General features: G+C 35.1%; 1 protein-coding gene across 1 annotated transcript; it reads left to right on the forward strand.

Moving 5' to 3' along the window:
* The first annotated feature begins 574 nt into the window (after positions 1 to 574).
* Positions 575 to 15,487, forward strand: LOC104235762 (structural maintenance of chromosomes protein 4). The gene is made up of 28 exons (XM_009789574.2): positions 575 to 894; positions 975 to 1,064; positions 1,525 to 1,626; positions 1,714 to 1,890; positions 1,974 to 2,104; positions 2,219 to 2,297; positions 2,378 to 2,535; positions 2,629 to 2,704; positions 2,904 to 3,032; positions 3,145 to 3,289; positions 3,745 to 3,875; positions 4,569 to 4,721; positions 4,807 to 4,996; positions 5,325 to 5,458; positions 5,641 to 5,799; positions 6,100 to 6,408; positions 6,530 to 6,706; positions 6,810 to 6,893; positions 6,975 to 7,184; positions 7,296 to 7,385; positions 7,470 to 7,591; positions 7,729 to 7,884; positions 7,977 to 8,084; positions 8,180 to 8,240; positions 9,329 to 9,463; positions 9,558 to 9,645; positions 14,981 to 15,053; positions 15,130 to 15,487. Exons 1-28 carry the CDS (start codon positions 754 to 756, stop codon positions 15,248 to 15,250), a joined length of 3,729 nt encoding a protein of 1,242 aa, XP_009787876.1. The 5' UTR covers positions 575 to 753; the 3' UTR covers positions 15,251 to 15,487.
* The last annotated feature ends 3,085 nt before the right edge of the window (positions 15,488 to 18,572 follow it).

Below are 18,572 nucleotides of genomic sequence, written 5' to 3' on the forward strand. Positions count from 1 at the left end.
GTTAGATTTTAAAGTAGCTAAAGTTTTAAGAACTTTAAAATTCGGCTATTATTTAAACTAATAGCCTGTTTGGCCAAGTTTTTTTTGGGCCAAAAGTATTTTTTTTGGTCAAAAGCACTTTTGGCCAAAAATTGAGGTGTTTGGCCAAGCTTTTGGAAGGAAAAATAGTCTTTTGAGGAGAAGCAGAAGCAGTTTTGGAGAAGCAGAAAAAATAGCTGCTCTCCATAAACACTTTTTTGAGAAGCACTTTTGAGAAAAATACACTTAGAAACAGTTTTCAAAAGCTTGGCCAAACACTAATTACCGCTCAAAAGTGTTTTTCTAATTAATTAGTTAAACACAAACTATTTCTCACCAAAAATATTTTTTTTAAAAGTATTTTGGAGAAAAATACTTCTTAAAATAAGTTGATTTTAGAAGCTTGGGCAAACGGGCTATAAGGCTATTTGTGTACTTCATGAATAAGTGGCCGCCCAAGCTAAATGGTCTGACTATTTCGATCCTAGAGCAATTTAGTTTCCCGCCCAAATATTTCATCTTCTCATAAAAAAATCAAAAACTTTACGCTCCATCTTTTTCTTCCTGTTTCCGTCCAAATTGGTTAGCACTTCGCTTACAGTTCCACCGAAGTTTATTCTCTAAACCGGTGGTCGATTCAGTCAAATTTTTCCGAGCTGTCGACGGTCATCTCCGTGCAATTCGTCGCTGGCAACAGGTAGTAGTGTGTGTAACCAGTGAAGAATAGGTGTAAAAATGGAATCGCCGGTCGCCGAAAATTTGACGGCTGAATCTCCTTGTCATGGATCTAGAACTCCAAGGCTATTCATTAAAGAGATGGTCATGAGAAACTTCAAATCTTACGCCGGCGAACAGCGTGTTGGCCCCTTTCATAAGGTTAGGGTTTATTTTTATTTAGAAAAACTCTGTTTCTTCGTAATTGAATGAATAGGAAACTAAATTCGTGTTATTTTCAGAGCTTTTCGGCAGTTGTTGGTCCTAATGGTAGTGGCAAGAGTAACGTAATTGACGCAATGTTGTTCGTGTTCGGAAAGCGAGCCAAACAGGTAAGATACGAGTAATTTAAAAGAAATTTCGATGTTTTGACTCATATAATTGTTGAATTGTGTGAACTGTTTCGTCTAAAATATTGTTGTATTCCATGAATTGTTTCATCCGACAATTTAAGCTATTAGTATTGGTTTTAACTGTTTAAGCTTTTAGATGAGTTGATTCACACAATTCAACAATAGTAACCCACTACATTGATCTCGACGCACAATTGAAATATCATTTCATCATATGTAACCCTTTTTCATTATGAAAGCAAGCATTAGCTATGTTACTGAATTTGATCTACTAAATGCTGAAACTTTAAGTACTAAATAACCATTATAATTGCTTCAGCTGGTTGAATTCCAATGTAAAACTTCTACTCTTAGCTTGTTAACCTGGTGGTTATGGAATATAGTTGTGTACAACGGCGTAAATATTTTGTGTTTTCTTATTTGATGGTTAACTGTGCAGATGCGTCTTAATAAAGTCTCAGAGCTCATCCATAATTCAACTAATCACCAGAATTTGGAGAGTGCTGGCGTGTCTGTTCATTTCCAGGAGATAATAGATTTGGTAACTTCTTGTTTTCCTCTTGCTGAAATGGCCGTTTAGAGTTGCAGTTTAACTTTTGATTTAAGTGTTTCATTTTTTTGATTAAAGGATGGCGAGGCATACGAAGCTGTTCCTGGAAGTGATTTCGTGATTACACGTGTGGCACTCCGAGATAATTCCTCTAAGTACTTTATCAATGACCGGTCAAGTAACTTTACAGAGGTCACCAAGAAACTGAAAGGGAAAGGTGTCGACTTGGATAATAACCGGTTTTTGATTCTGCAGGTCTAAATTTTTATCACTTGCTTGAAGTTAACTTTGTGAATATTGTTCGATTATAGGGGGTTGAAGTGGTTGGATTTTTGCAGGGTGAGGTTGAGCAAATATCACTGATGAAGCCAAAGGCACAAGGAGCCCATGATGAAGGCTTTCTAGAGTATCTAGAGGATATTATAGGAACCAATAAATATGTTGAGATGATTGAAGAATCATTTAAGCAGTTAGTTTTCAACCCATATCTTAAACACTGTTATTGTTGCTACGGTGTTGATATTTTTGGAACTGCCTAAGAAAGTTCAAAACATGCATTTACTATTTCTTAATGCTCTTGTAGGCTAGAATCCCTCAACGAAAGAAGGTCTGGCGTTGTTCAGATGGTCAAGCTAGCAGAGAAAGAAAGAGATAACTTGGAGGTATATTTAGACCATTATGAGATTCCTGTTTCCTTAAGATTACAGAAAATTAATTATACTATCTTGGCTTCATTTGTCAGGGTGTGAAGAATGAAGCTGAAGCCTACATGCTTAAAGAATTATCATTGTTAAAATGGCAAGAGAAAGCAGCAAATTTGGCTTTTGAAGATAATTCAGCTCGAATTTCGGAGATGCAGGAAAACATTTCTGGACAGGAAGAGAACCTTAAAATAGAGAGGTGGGGTCTTTTCTCAACAAAGGTTGCACAAATGCAAACGTTTGGTATGTGTTATAATGAAAGCTAGTGGAGCTAATTACTGGCTTATTTTAGGGAGAAAATTCGAGAAAGTAACAAAACATTGAAGGAGCTTGAAGCGAAGCATTCAAAGCATTTTCAAAAACAAGAGGTATGGATAAGAATTGCATATATCCTTTGCATCTTCTTAATATAACCAGAACAGGATATTTGTTGTTTCCCTGGGACTCTGCATCTGTCAAATGTTTTGGTTTTAGAAATTTGCATTATGTTATTCTCCTACTCATTGATTTTGAACAAAGAATCTTGAGCACCTTGCTTTGAATCCCATCTTTTGTTTGAAATTTTAGGAGCTTGATAACAGTTTGAGGCGCTGCAAGGACGAGTTCAAGGAATTTGAGAGGCAAGATGTAAAATACCGAGAAGATTTAAGTCACCTGAAGCAGAAGATAAAGAAGCTTAATGATAAAGTTGATAAGGTATCAAAAACTGAAAGTTGCTTCCCAGAAAAATATAGTAAATGTATGGGAATAAGAATAACTATCTCTGTTTGATTAATGTACATCTCTTGTCTGTTTTCTTGGATGTTAGGATTCCACAAAAATTACTGACCTAACAAAGGACTGCGAGGAGGCAGCAATTCTGATTCCAAAACTGGAGGAAGATATTCCCAAACTACAACAACTTTTGGTGGATGAGGAAAAGATCTTAGAGGAAATTCAGGATAATTCTAAAGGTAGAGTATCTTCAGCCAGGATTGCTTATGGGTTTAAGTTTATGATACTTTGAAAGTTGTTTTGCTAACTCACTTTGCAGCATGTTACACAATACTGTCTGGTTTTGGCAAAATTAATGTGCCTCTTATAAAAGCGAGCCTCTTTATGTTGTGCTTTAGTAGTACATATGTGATGGTATCATAAACAGCTGGTTTTCCCATTAAGGTTTCATATTTCCTTTTTCATAGTATGACATCCCTTCTTTGGTGGTTTTCCTTAGAGTAAATCTTTTTGCCTTGATTAATTGGCATCATTATTTTTGATGTTTTTAGCTGGTGAGTTAGATGTTGAATCAAAAAAGTTGGTGCACAGAATTAGTTTTTTTTTTGGTTGCATCGAATTGCTCATATTTTCCCATCAGTTTTAGCCTTAGGCATATATACTGGTCTCATTCTTGTATGATGTTGGCGAATAGTTGAGACTGAGGTTTTTCGAAGTGAGCTTGCTGATGTTCGTGCTGAACTTGAGCCTTGGGAAAAACTACTAATCGAGCACAAGGGAAAACTTGAAGTTGCATCAACTGAAAGTAAACTTCTGACTGAAAAGGTATTTTGCCAGTTTACAACATTTAAGATTGTTCTTTCTTATTTATTTCATACTCTGACAACTATCACTGTAATTTGGTTCCCGTATCTCTTAAGCAATCTACATTTGTCAACTAGAGCAGCAGGAAATCTTTTACTTTGGGCTGCTTTTCCCAATATGAAGGAGTCGGTTAATGTCAGTAAATTATACTGTCTTCCTGTACTCGTCCGCATGGTGTTTGTTTCTTTCAAGATTAGGCTGTGAAAGTGCGGGTGAAAAGATTTCCCAGTAAAATCTTGTTAACTAGATTGCGTAGTACATAATTGAACTTCCACTCGATTACAAAACTGATCCATGCCCTCTAAAATTGTTTTCCGGGCAGAGCTTTATGCCTCCGAATACATCTAAGATGTGGGGAAAAAAAACTCAAAGCAGCTTTGGGCTTGATGAGCAATGTGATAAGTTTATTGGCTCAATAATGGCCAAAAGTTAGTGGTCAAGGTATACAAACTGAAAACTTAAAGATTTGCAAAATACTTTTAATTTATGTCTAACTGAATAATCTTAAGATGTGAGGCAATATCAAGTCCTAAATGCATTTGGTTGGTTGATAGATTTCATATTTATGATTGTTTTCTTATGTTATACCGCTGCATTAGTTAAGTTTGCTGTAGATTATGTCATTTATTGGTAATTGCTGTTTATTTATGTCAGCATGAGGCTGCTCGTGCTGCTTATGTGGAAGCTCAAGAGCAGATTGTGGAAATACAAAAAAGACTAGAGATGAAATCGACAAGCATAAATGACACCAGGAGTGAGCTTGAGAATCTGAAGCTTAAAGCATCTGAAGCTCGAAATCTGGAACAAGTATGCATTAGGAGTCTGCCATTTTTCATTTTTGACCATTTTTCTGATGTCTTCAGAGCTCTCATAATGCATCGAGTGATTGCAGGATTGCCTTCAAGAACAAGAAAGATTGATTCCTCTTGAACAAGCTGCTCGACAAAAACTTTCCGAGCTTTTATCTGTAATGGAATCTGAAAAGAGTCAGGGATCAGTTCTTAAAGCAATATTGCATGCTAAGGAGGCAAATCATATACAGGGTATTTATGGTAGAATGGGTGATTTGGGTGCTATTGATGGTTAGTGTTTTTATTTAATACTTGCTGATAGTCCTTCGATTTCATGTGTTTTCTTTCATTTGGAGGCTAAGTTAATGAAATTACGGGGCGAGCTCCTGCATTAGATTTTAGTGGTGATGAGTAAATGAAGCTGGAAAGTCGGGGATAATTGGGGGGGGGGGTGCTGCTGCAATTTTCTCCATAGTTGCACTAACCACTATTTTCTTGGACATTTATTTTCGCCACTTGCTTACGTTACTATAGCACGGTGTCTCTGCTGACAATATATTAATTTTATATAGTGCTTTAATCTGCTTTCATTCATCTTTTTTTTTTTTTTTGGTTTCAGCAAAGTATGATGTTGCCATATCAACCGCTTGTCCTGGACTAGACTATATTGTAGTCGAGACTACTGCAGCAGCACAAGCTTGTGTTGAGCTACTTCGCAACAAAAATCTCGGTGTTGCAACTTTCATGATTTTGGTAGATTCTCCTCTTAAATTAAGTGGTTTCCTAGTGGTTGCAGATAACTTTTTGTTTGTTTGTGATTGGTATGGTTTCTTTCTATTATATAGGCTTCTCGTCTCCTTGAACAAAGAGATGTAGGAATAAAATATTTTCTGTTATATCAACAGTGTCTCTGTTTCTGCATTTGTGTCATGCAGGAAAAGCAAACTGCTCATTTACCTAGAATCAAACAGAAAGTAAGCACGCCAGAAGGGGTTCCTCGCCTTTTTGATTTAATTAAGGTCCAAGACGAGAGAATGAAACTTGCATTTTTTGCAGCACTAGGAAACACAGTTGTCGCCAAAGATATTGATCAGGTGAGGGTTAAATAACCGTACCTTAGAATCTTCATTTGTTTTTCATAGACGGGATATTGTTTTGTGAGGATATCTCTAGTCAAGAATTCTCTATGGTCTGTAAGCAATAAAAGTTACTCCTAATAAATTCTTCTCCTAATTCCATAATGGCTATCAGTAAACAGATTTACCCAGAAAGTATGACATGAAATTTTAAGTCTGTTACTGAGATATCTATGTCACGTAGGTATTTTGTCCATGTAGTTCCATAATTCATCAGAAACTGTTGCACTAAGCTCTGTGCCTTCTGTTACTTTGCAGGCTACACGTATTGCCTATGGTGGGGACAAAGAATTTCGGCGCGTTGTAACTCTTGATGGAGCCCTTTTTGAAAAATCTGGGACGATGAGTGGTGGTGGAGGTAAGCCACGAGGTGGGAAGATGGGCACATCTATCCTAGCTGCTAGTGTTTCTCCAGAAGCTGTGTCCAAGGCGGAAAATGATCTTTCAACATTGGTTGAAAGTTTGGAAAATATACGGAGAAGAATTACTGATGCGGTGAAGTGTTATCAGGCCTCAGAGAAGGCTGTTACTCAACTTGAGATGGAATTAGCAAAAAGCGTTAAGGAGGTCTGAGCTGCCCCTGGAGTTTTGTTGTTCTTGTTATGGTTATTGTTATTACTTATTCTATTCCTTCCTTTATATTTTGCTCCTGCATCAAAAGTTAACTGAAGTTTTTTTCCTGAGATAGATTGACAGCCTAAAGTCCCAACATAATGATTTGAAAAAGCAACTGGATGCCTTAAGGATTGCATCGGAACCCATCAAGGAGGAGGTTAGTAGATTGAAAGAACTCAAAAAAATAATGTCTGCTGAAGAAAAGGAAATGGACAGGCTTACACAAAGTTCACAACAGTTAAAAAAGAAGGTAAAATTATGCTTAATTTCGGCACTTTTGCAAGACACTTCTGTAATTACTTAAAGCATGACAAATGGCAAAAGCTGTTTTAATCAAGTTTTAATTGCTTCAGGCTTCAGAACTTCAGAATAAAATAGAGAATGCAGGTGGTGACCGCTTGAAAAGTCAAAAGGCAAAGGTTACCAAAATTCAATCTGTAAGTGGACATTGACCTTGTGCATGTTGAATTGCATACTGGACACAATTCATGCTACTTTTGCTTTTATTTCTTCTCCAGGACATTGATAAAAAAGGCACGGAGATCAACCGTCACAAAGTTAAGATAGAAACAGGACAGAAAATGATTAAAAAACTCACAAAAGGGATTGAGGAATCAACAAAAGAGAAGGAAAGACTGGTTGCCGAGAAAGAGAAGTTGCTTTCCACTTTCAAAGAGATTGAACAGAAAGCTTTTGTTGTTAAAGAGGACTATAATAAGATACAGGAGGTAAGAAAATATCTGCATTTACTCTCGGCAATTCCTGATTATACATGTTAAGTTAAAATTCTCTGTAACTCTCTCATTTTTTTCCTTTAATGTCTTTTCTTGATTTTCTAGCTTATTGATCAGCACTCTGGCGCTCTGAATGATGCTAAAAATGAGTATGAAACTCTGAAGAACACTGTGGATCAATTGCGTTCGACAGAGGTTTTGTGCCAGTCTCTATAAAGTTTTCTCGCTTCCGGCTTCTCTATTCAATGAATTTCTAACCTACCGCAACTAGAGCTGCAGGTGGATGCTGAGTACAAGTTACAAGATATGAAGAAGGTCTATAAAGACTTGGAGCTCAAAGGGAAAGGATATAAGAAAAAGCTCGATGATTTGCTTGTTGCTATCTCGAAGCATATTGAGCAGTAAGCTGGATTTCTTTCAGCATGCTGACATCTTATCATTTTCTGGGATGCTGTAGCTTTTATATCTATCTAATATAGTTACACTCATCCTTTGTTTGTATCATTGTCAATACATGTAATTGTTCCTCTTGGTACAGGATTCAAAAGGACATGGTGGATCCAGAAAAGCTTCAAACAACTTTAAGGGATGGAACTCTTGTTGAGACTTGTGATCTTAAGAGAGCTCTAGAGATGGTTGTGATTCTAGAAGCACAATTGAAAGAGATGAACCCAAATCTCGACTCAATCTCTGAGTATGCATCAGTCGACATTTATATGCAGTGAAAACTTGTAGCATAATTGTTTCTCTTTATATACCTATGCTAATCATGTCCACTGTCACCAGGTATCGGAGCAAAGTATCTGTGTACAATGAGAGAGTTCAAGAACTAAATTCTGTTACCCAAGAGCGCGATGATATAAAGAAGCAATATGACGAGTGGAGAAAGAGAAGGCAAGTATTGTTTAACGTTAGAATGTGTATTTGAACTTTTGGATGCCTCTGCTTCTTTGCTTCATTAGCTTACAACATTTGTAATTTAAATTCAGGTTGGATGAGTTTATGGCGGGTTTTAATACCATATCGTTGAAGCTCAAAGAAATGTATCAGGTCCTAACTGAACTTGTCTACTTCTTAGAAAGCTTTCTACTTCTGTCTCGAGTTGAATGTCATCTACACGTTGAGAAGTGTTATTTGTTCTAGACTGATGAAGTACATATTACATGCAGCCTGGATATCTTGTTGGTTAACCTTGTGATTGCAGCACATCTGCTGGTCCTATAATAGTAGATGTAAATCCTTGCTCTCAGGGCTTTGGTTCAACAGCAAAGGGTAGTAAAATTGGGGATGCGTGTTAGACAACATATCACGAATTCAAAGACTAGCTATTGAACCTAGTATATAAGTGATAAAGGTAGAGAGGCAGACCCATCCACCAAATTTCAAAGTTAAAAACAATGGATTTCTCTATTATAAAAGAAAGAAGGTGGATCTTATTAGTTTCAATCTTTTCTTCCCCCCCACAGTACTTGAACTTTTCATCATCATAGAGCTTGGCTTGCATTTCTGCTGATTGATATTGTTAATAGTTGTATAATATAAAGCACATAAATAATATGCATCTGGTGATGAATTATGGAACAAAATGAATGATGTTTCATAGAATTTCATATGTTTAGAGAAATCTCTAGCAATTGGGTTGACGGGGATAAGGAAATACAATTTTATTAAGCGATTATTCCTTGAAGTAGATAAATATTATTATAGTTTATGAGCAAAGAATATTGTGTCAATGTAATGATAAGAGAAATTTCTTTGGAATGGTAGACAATCATATTTAGTAGAAAGTAAAAATGAGAAAGAAATAGAAACTTGACATTCAAGTTATGGATATTCACAGTGAAAATTCAGATAATATTACACGAAATAGTTAGATAAAAAAATCTCTTGAGTGAATAGAAAAATTACGAATTCTTAACAGACTTTTCTTTGCATTACTTACTTTATCATTAATATTTCTATAGTGATTGTGCTTGTGATTTGACGTTTCAAAAATTTACCCAAGCATATAATGGGTGGGGGTTCAAATTCATATAACACAATTGATTGACATAAATATTCAAATTACTCACATGCTTTAAAGCAGGCAGAATTTTGTGTGTTTGCTTACACTAATATTACATTGTGGCTGTCCCCAGATGATCACCCTTGGAGGTGATGCCGAACTGGAGTTAGTGGACTCTCTTGATCCGTTTTCTGAAGGTGTCGTTTTCAGTGTCAGACCACCAAAGAAGAGCTGGAAGAATATTGCTAACTTATCAGGTGGTGAAAAAGTAAGTCTCAAACTTTTGTGTTTGGCTTTGGTTTGATTTTTACAACTGTATAGCAAGCAACTCTTATTCATATACCGTCAATTTCTAATTTCAGACTCTCAGCTCATTGGCTCTTGTTTTTGCACTCCACCACTATAAACCTACTCCACTTTATGTAATGGATGAGATTGATGCTGCTTTAGGTATGTTTTCTTCATTTTACATTGGCCAATTTAGAATGGTTAAATGATACACTTGTCACTCATTGATTGTGTAATGATTTTCGAAGGAATTTATAATGTCCCAGGCTACTTTACCCATTACCTTAAGGTTTTAGATGTGACGCTCAAATCTTTTACATGGTATCAGAGCCAAACTGTGTTGATCACGTTAGCACAATTGCTTTCTCTCCTTATATTATATTTCTGTGGGCTTCTTTTTTTCAAATCAGCCAATCGAGCCACTGATATTGTTCCAAGCCCATTTATTAACTTGTTGAGCCTAATATTTCTCCCTCTAGTTCAGGCCCACTTCTGTTGAGCCTCATCTATCTAGTTTAAAAAAGATCTTCAATCAATATGTAAACTGGTTACTGATAACCAGTTTACAGGTGTGTGAGGGAGTTAGAGAATACACTTTGAAGGATTGAAAATACTCCGAAGAACAATTTAGGCACAAGAAAGAAATTTAGCAAAAACTATATAGAAGAAATTTATTAAACTAGGGAGAGAACTTGGTAGAAGGCTTTTTCACAACTCATAAACTCTTGAATCTCTCTACAAGAAAAAATAAGTAGTAGCACCCCTATTTATAATACTACAAAACCAAAAACCTATTCCAATATAAAATTGGTAAACAAAACCTAACTAGACATGAATTAAATAAACTACTAAATATCAAATCCTAGACAACTTAGGAATATTAATTAATCTTGGTTTAGTTTCCAACAACCTCCCTTAAACCAAGATCTTCAAATTTGATCATGCCCGACATCTTCTTCAACTTGATGAATAACTCCAATTTTAGTGGCTTTGTGAAAACATCAGCAACTTGCTCTCCAGTCTTGCAATGCTCAATAACTATCTCTTTGTCTTGAACCAAGTCACGAATAAAGTGAAATTTGATATCAATGTGTTTGCTACGCCCATGAAAAACTGGATTCTTTGTTAATTCAATTACAGACTTGCTATCACAAAAAATTGTTGTAGGACTGTCTTGCTTGTGTTGAAGAAATCCAAGCATTCTTCTTAACCACAATGCTTGTGTAGTACTACTTGTTGCAGCCATGTACTCTGCTTCAGCTGTTGATAAAGCAACAACTTGTTGCTTTTTGGAAGACCATGAAAATACACCAGAACCCAAATAAAATGCATAGCCAGAAGTACTTTTTCTTTGTATTGTATCACCAGCCCAATCACTGTCTGTAAAATCCCACAATACTACTATCATTAGTCTTTGAATAAAATATGCCATCAGTTTGCGTACCTTGTATATATCTCAAAATTCTCTTTGCGGCTTGCAAGTGGGATTGCTGTGGAGTCTCCATAAATCTGCTAATTAATCCAACTCCATAAGTAATATCAGGCCTTGTAGAAGTCAAGTACCTTAGACTCCCTACCAATTTTCTAAAATATGTAGGATCAACAAAGTTACCAGTCCCATCTCTAACCAACTTTAATTTTTCTTCAACAGGGGTCAAAATTGGTTTGGCTTTATCCATATTAAATCTCTTTAGAATATCACCAGCATATTTTTTCTGAGAGATAAATATTCCATTATCTAATTGAGATACCTCAATACCAAGAAAATAAGACATTAAACCCAGACCGGTCATCTCAAACTGGCTAATCATTGCCTCCTTAAACTCAGAAATTAATTTAGGATTATTGCCAGTAAAAATTAAATCATCCACATATAAGCACACAATGAGAATATCTTCGCCAGACTTGAATTTGATATATAAAGTATGCTCATATGGACATCTCTAAAATCCATGTCCAGTAAAATAAGAATCAATACGAGTGTACCAAGCTCTAGGTGCTTGTTTCAATCCATGTAATGCCTTCTTCAGCCTATAAACTTTATTTTCTTGACCCCTTTTGACATAACCAGCAGGCTGCTCAACATACACTTCTTCTTCAAGTACACCATTTAAGAAAGCAGATTTCATATCCATTTGAAAAATTTTCCAGCAATTATTGGCAGAAAGAGAAATTATCATACGAACAGTATCAAGTCTAGCAACATGTGCAAATACCTCGAAGTAATCAATACCTGCCTTCTGCTTGTATCCTTTAACAACTAATCTCGCCTTTAAACTATCCACTTCTCTAGTTGGTTTGAACTTGGTCTTGTATACCCACTTGACTCCAATTGGTCTTTTTAAGGGCGGTAAAGTAGTCAATTCCCATGTATTATTTTTCTCAATAGCGTGAATTTTTTCGTTCATTGCATGAACCCATCGGTCATCTTTAACAACTTCCTCAAAAGTAACTGGATCACAATCTGCAAATAAGGCAAAATTTACAATATCTTCATCGGATAAATCATTATCATCGCCAACAACATAATCTTGCAAACGAGCCGGTAATTGGTGTTGTCTTTGCGGGCGACGGGACGTCTCTGCTTGAACAATATCTACTACATGTTCCTCTTGATGTCTGCTAGAACTTCCTTCCTCTATGATAGGAATTATTGGTTGAGACCTAGATGGTTCAGGATCCTTCTTTGACCAATCCCAAGAACTCTGCTCATCAAAAGTAACATCTCTGCTAATAATTACTTTTCTTGTATTTGGATTAAACAACTTGTAACCTTTGTCTCATGACTATAACCAATAAAAATACATTTTTCAGCTTTATCATCCAATTTCTTTCTCAAAGCATCAGGAACATGAGCATAAGCAAGACAACCAAATACTTTTAGATGAGAAATATTTGGTTTCTTATTTGTCTAGACCTCTTGTGGAGTTTTTTCAAAATTAGACCGTGTAGGACACCTATTTAGTACATAAATTGCACAGAAGACAACTTCTGCCCAAAAACCTTTTGGAATATTTTTGGAATGCATCATAGATCTCACCATGTCCATCACTGCTCTATTTTTTCTTTTAGCCACACCATTTTGCTGAGGTGTATATCTAGCTGTCAATTGATGCTTAATACCATACTTCTTCAAATAATCATCACAAACAAAAAATTCAGTGCCCCTACCAGTCCTCAATATTTTAATAAAACACCTACTTTGCTTCTCCACATAAACTTTGAAGCTCTTAAAAATATCACATGCATCAGATTTATCTTTTAAAAAATATACCCAAGTCTTTCGGCTGAAATCATCAATGAAAGTAATAAAATACTTATTACTACCATTAGAAGAAACTTCAACCGAGCGCAAATCTGAATGAATTAACTGCAATGGTGCATTAGCTCTCCAAGCCTTGCCTTTCTGAAAAGGTTCTCGGTACTTCTTTCCCAAAATACACGACTTACACTTCTTGTTAGGAAAAGCAATAGAAGGCAAACCATCAACCAAAATTTTTCTTGCAATAAATTTCAAACTCCCAAAATTCAAATGGCAAGACGTAGATGCCACAACCAAGTATCATCACAGTTTATAGAACTAAAGCAAGGTAAATCATCACTATTGAGATAAAGAGGCCACAAACGACTATTGTTCATGTTAAACTTTGCAATTAGTCCAAATTTATCATCACTGATTGTACCAATCCTATACTTAAAACGCAAATCATACCACTTTTCTGATAGTTGTCCCAAGCTCAATAAATTATGATGAAGACTCGGCACATAAAATACATTTGATATAAAATTAGAAGAACCATCTTTCACAGTAATGCGAATTTTTCCCTTTCCAATAGCAGGCACCTTTGCGTTATTTCCAAGTCTCACTGTACCTCTAAATGTTTCATCCAGATCAGTGAATAATTTCTTATTTCCACTCATATGATTGTTGCAACCCGAATCAATAAACCATTCATTCCCTTTAGTTTCTTCAACCCCAAAATTAGAAAACAATAAAGTCTCTTGTTTATCCCCATTATTTTCAGCCATCTTAGCATGTACGTCTATATTACCAGATTTATTAGACCAACATTCGCTTTCATAATGTCCAAATTTACCACAATTATAGCACTGAATCTTAGATTTATCACGTCTTTGAAAATTTTGATGACCTTGTTGTTCCTTCCAAAAATTATTACTATTTCTTTGTTGATAAGAAAAATTACCTCTACCACGGTTGCCTCGATAGTTACTTCTACCACGACCTCTACCTCTGAAATTCTGGTATTTTTGATTTGTTTCTTTAGGATAACTTGTCTCTTCTTTTGCTTTAGGTTGATTCACCTTTGCTTGCAACGCCTCCTCCACTATTTCGGGTGTGTCTTGAGTTAGGGACATCTCATATGTCACCAATTCACCTTCTAAATCATCAAGTGTAAAAGTGCTAAGATCTTTGGTAGCCTCAAGAACCACTTCTTTGTGTGAAATTTTATACTCACGGACCGCAATATTTTTTCAACCACTTTAACTTCATCTAGTACTTCTCCATTGGTCCTCGTGTCGTTGACAATATTAGTAATCCTCGTAATGAATTCTTTAACGGACTCTGTTGGTTTCATTTGGGCCAACTCGTACTGTCTCCTTAGCTCTTGCAATTTGACTTTCTTTACGTCGACGGAACCTCGATGTGAATTCACCAAGATTCTCCAAGCCTCCTTAGTTGATTTTGCATGTAAAAATTTGTTAGATACACACAATTCAACCTTGCTGGTGAGATAGTAATGTGCCTTATAATCCAATTGTCTATTTTTCTCTAATTGCTTAGCTGCATCACCTATCAATGTTGTCCTTCTGGGGGTTCATTAAATCCTGTTTCAACAATGGACCATAATACAACAACATTGAAAAAACATTTCATATATTGATGTCAATCTTCAAAATTATTTTTGCCATCAAACATGAAAACTTGGCAATCATGTGAATATGGAGTATTCATATTTTTTTTAGGATCTCCACCGACTCCGACAGAATCTCACACATGCTCTGATGCCAATTTGAAGGATTGAAAATACCCCGAAGAACAATTTAGGTACAAGCAAGAAATTTAGCAAAAACTATATAGAAAAAATTTATTAAACTAGGGAGAGAACTTGGTAGGAGGCTTTTTCACAACTCATAAACTCTTGAATCTCTCTACAAGAAAAAATAAGTAGTAGCACCCCTATTTATAATACTACAAAACCAAAAACCTATTCCAATATAAAATTGGTAAACATAAACCTAACTAGACATGAATTAAATAAACTACCAAACATCAAATCCTAGACAACTTAGGAATACTAATTAATCTTGGTTTAGTTTCCAACACACTTGTCCCTCATTAGTTGTATAAGAGTTTCCGGAGGGCCTTTAATGTGGTGGAATTTCTTAAGGTTTTGAGTTGATGGAATTTCTTCTTGCATTGCTGCTGGTCTCCTAATTGTTAAATTGGTTTCATTTATTGATGGCCGCATATCAGATTTTAAGAATGTCTCTATCGTGGGACATTATGTGAAGGACAGAACAAAGGATGCACAGTTTATAATCATAAGGTACTGCATTTGAGGTTATGTGATTCGCATCAATAAGAAACGAGCTGTTTCTCATTTTATTTTTGATACAATGCAGCCTTAGGAACAACATGTTTGAGCTGGCTGATCGGCTTATTGGCATCTATAAAACAGATAACTGCACAAAGAGTATCACCATTAACCCAGGAAGCTTTGTGGTTTCTCAGAAAGCTGCTTGAGTTGGTTCAAGAAATACTGATAGTAGAAATCCCTATGTTTCAATCTTTCCATGCTGCTAGAATAGTTCTCTGTTCTGTATTTTTGTGTGCAGTATTGCTGTGTATATTTGTAATAACTATCACGCAAACAATACTTCTGATACGTTAGAAAAAATATTCAGTAAGCACCGGTCAATTGGTTCCGTTTCACGTCATAATTGATTTTGGGTATAAATAAAAAATAGAAATTTTCATAAAGCACTACCTTATAGTAGTAATTAGCCATCTATAGAAATCATTTGCTATATTACTGAATATAGATACTTTTTCTGTGGTTATAAGATGTATTTGATGTATTTAAACTATTGTATTCACGAATACAATAGCAAAAATAGGCGTGAATCAGGGAAGTCAAATTAATCAGTTGTTGTATTCGAGTGTATTCAACTGTATTCATGGAGTGAAATATGGGATTATAGCTGGACAAATTATTGTATTCGACTGTATTCACGGCATGAAATAGGGAATTACACTGTTTTTAAAACGGAAAGTGAATCAATTAACATAATAGACTCTTAATATAACTCAACAAACTCAATTATAACACACAAATTTTGTATTTTTCAGTTATAAAAAAGATTCTCAACCACAAAATACAATGAAATAGATAGAATACAGAGGGATACATTGAAATACAATGAGAAAAAAAGACACAGAATACAATGAAATACATGGAATACAACGAGATACATTGTATTACAATGAAAAAAAATAGTGAATACAATAAAATACACCGAAATACATTGAAATGCTCTTAAAAAAAGGTAACAGAATCTTCAAATTGCTCAACCCAATTTGAAGATTCAGACGACCTATTTTAGACGACCTATTTTAATCGACAATTTTCCGACGACCCATCGGATTCCGACCATGATTCCATAAGCTGAGGTATTTTACTTATGGCATCTACAGTACCGGCGAAGTCAAATAATCCACTACACAACTTTGATTTTTCTCACTAGAAAAATGGAATAATCGTCATCATCAACGTTGCTGCTCATCCAAGCTGGATATTCGGAAAGCATTGTGTTTTCCTGGTGGTTCAAATCTCATGATTTCTCAATTCAACAAGGACAACTTACACGATTCTGCAGTGTATCTAAATCTGATATTTCCCTTAAAGCCTTCAGGAGAGGATTGCCAATCTCCGGTTCTCACTTGGGAAGTTCCTTTAGCAATGGAGTTTAGGACCACTGCAACAACTAGACTACTTCCATCAACAACTAGAAACTTTGGACAAACGCTGCTGCTCATCCAAGCTGTCGGCGGCGGCTCAGTTTCGATGTGTGAATCCTTCGAGTGGTTCGTTAGTCATAAAGGAGTGATTTGCCGTGATTGCTCGCCGGTCACTGATCCGTGATCTTGTTTCATCGGCACTAGGATATGACTCTTTAATAGGATGGAGGAAGAAAATGAGATGTATCAAAGTAGAGAGAGAAAGAAAATAATGTAACTGATTAACGTATTTAGTGGCTCAGGGTTAGGGGTAACTAAAATTAAATATTTTGCTATAAACCTTAAAAGGTATCTATAGAATATAATTTTTTTAAATGGTATTTATTTAAAATAAATAAGGTGTTAACATTTGCTATAGGAGGTAAAACTTCTGATAAAAAACAGCAATTCTTATATGTCTAGATAAGATAGAAATATTTCTCTTTGGGATTTGATGTAATTTTTTTTAATACTAATCAATATAATAAAAATTGTCAACTTTTAAATATATAATATAAGATAACATATTTTCCTTTAGGATTTAACTTATAGTGACAGTAGAAAGAAATTTTACACTAAGTTTAATTTGTTTCGTGCAATCAATTGCTTGGTTTATTTTTAGGTAATTGTTTTCATTTATTATGAACAATTATTTGTAATTATTTTTTAAATAACTTGAAAGTATGAAACGATAACTTCTTTCCTTTGACAGTTAACATATGACATTAGGCATCATAAAACCAAAATTCAGGCAACATCACATGACAGACTACAGAAACCTCTGTAAGCCATCAGGCAGGTCACCACAAATATCGCAAATAGTTATATCAAAATATCATTGTAAAGTATGGCACTACCATCGAAGTTGGCAAATACAAGGGCAGCTTCATTTTCAATCATTGGCTCTAAACTCCAAATGCACCACCCCGGTCATATCTTCAACACCAGGAAAAATACATGCCAAAGGCTAACAACATTCTTTCGAGAGTTGATTTAAGGTAATTCATGCTTATATTTCCAAAAGCATCTAAATAAAATTTAAACAATTTGACCGAATCACTCAGAAGATCAGAATTGGTACACACTTTTGGAATGACGAGATGAGGGTGTAAATGGAACAAAGTGACTAGCTCCGTGTCCAAATTGCCATACTTACGAGTGATATGATTTATTCATAATATTACAAGATTCAAAATGTTATTAGCACACTGTTTATCATACCAAGAAATGGGAATTGGGAAGTAATTGATCTTGTGGAGTTGAACCCCAAGTGATTGATACCCTTTTCCCCAAATTTTCAAAAGTCTACGCGTGATAAAGTAAGGGGAAAGATCGTATACATTATTATTTTTGACTTTTTAACTTCAATTATGCATTCTTCCTACGTAATAATGTTGTTGATACTCCTTCTATTCCATTTTATATGATATATCTTTTGTTTTAATATATTCAAAAAAGAATAATACGTTTTAATTAATTTTTTACTTTAAATTTCTCAATTACCTTTAAAGACATGTTTTTGTATGCATAAAAAAGATTATAACATATTTAAGTCTTAAGAAAATAAGTAATAAGAATATTCGTATATGTATCGAAGTCTATGTCTCTCTTTTTTTCGTGCCTAGTAATATCATAGTATTAAAAATAAGGAAATTTTACCTCCTAATAGCAAAGGTAAACACCGTATTTATTATAAACCAAAATCATTTTAAATTATTATTTTCTATAGCTACCTTTTATATTGGAAAAATTTCATATTAAAACAACTGGGCTGCTTCCTTTTCAACTTTATAGTCCATATTTCAATTTACAATTGAATAGCCCAAAAATTAGAGGCCCATATCCGAAAAAGGGGCGTTATTTCCGTTTTTGGGGAGTAAGAAGCGGGATTTTCTTTGTTTCAGCTTGATTTTCTCTGATTCTTTCCAATCTTCTTCCCCAAATACTACAAAAACGAGATCTTGCGATCAATGCAGCTCCAAACACCCTAGAATTTCTTCAATTTTTTTGCTACAAATCAGCACAATTCTCATTTTTTGCTGCAATTTTGATTTTAATTTTTTGTTCG

Source organism: Nicotiana sylvestris, chromosome 2, assembly GCF_000393655.2.
Source record: "Nicotiana sylvestris chromosome 2, ASM39365v2, whole genome shotgun sequence".
NCBI classification, from domain to species: Eukaryota; Viridiplantae; Streptophyta; class Magnoliopsida; order Solanales; family Solanaceae; genus Nicotiana; species Nicotiana sylvestris.

Coding starts and splice junctions, on each gene's coding strand:
- LOC104235762 (XM_009789574.2), top strand. CDS start 754: ATGGAATCGCCGGTCGCCGAAAATTTGACGGCTGAATCTCCTTGTCAT. Junction 1,627..1,713: donor TCCAGGAGATAATAGATTTG/GTAACTTCTTGT, acceptor TTTTGATTAAAG/GATGGCGAGGCATACGAAGC. Junction 6,894..6,974: donor AGGTTACCAAAATTCAATCT/GTAAGTGGACAT, acceptor TTTCTTCTCCAG/GACATTGATAAAAAAGGCAC.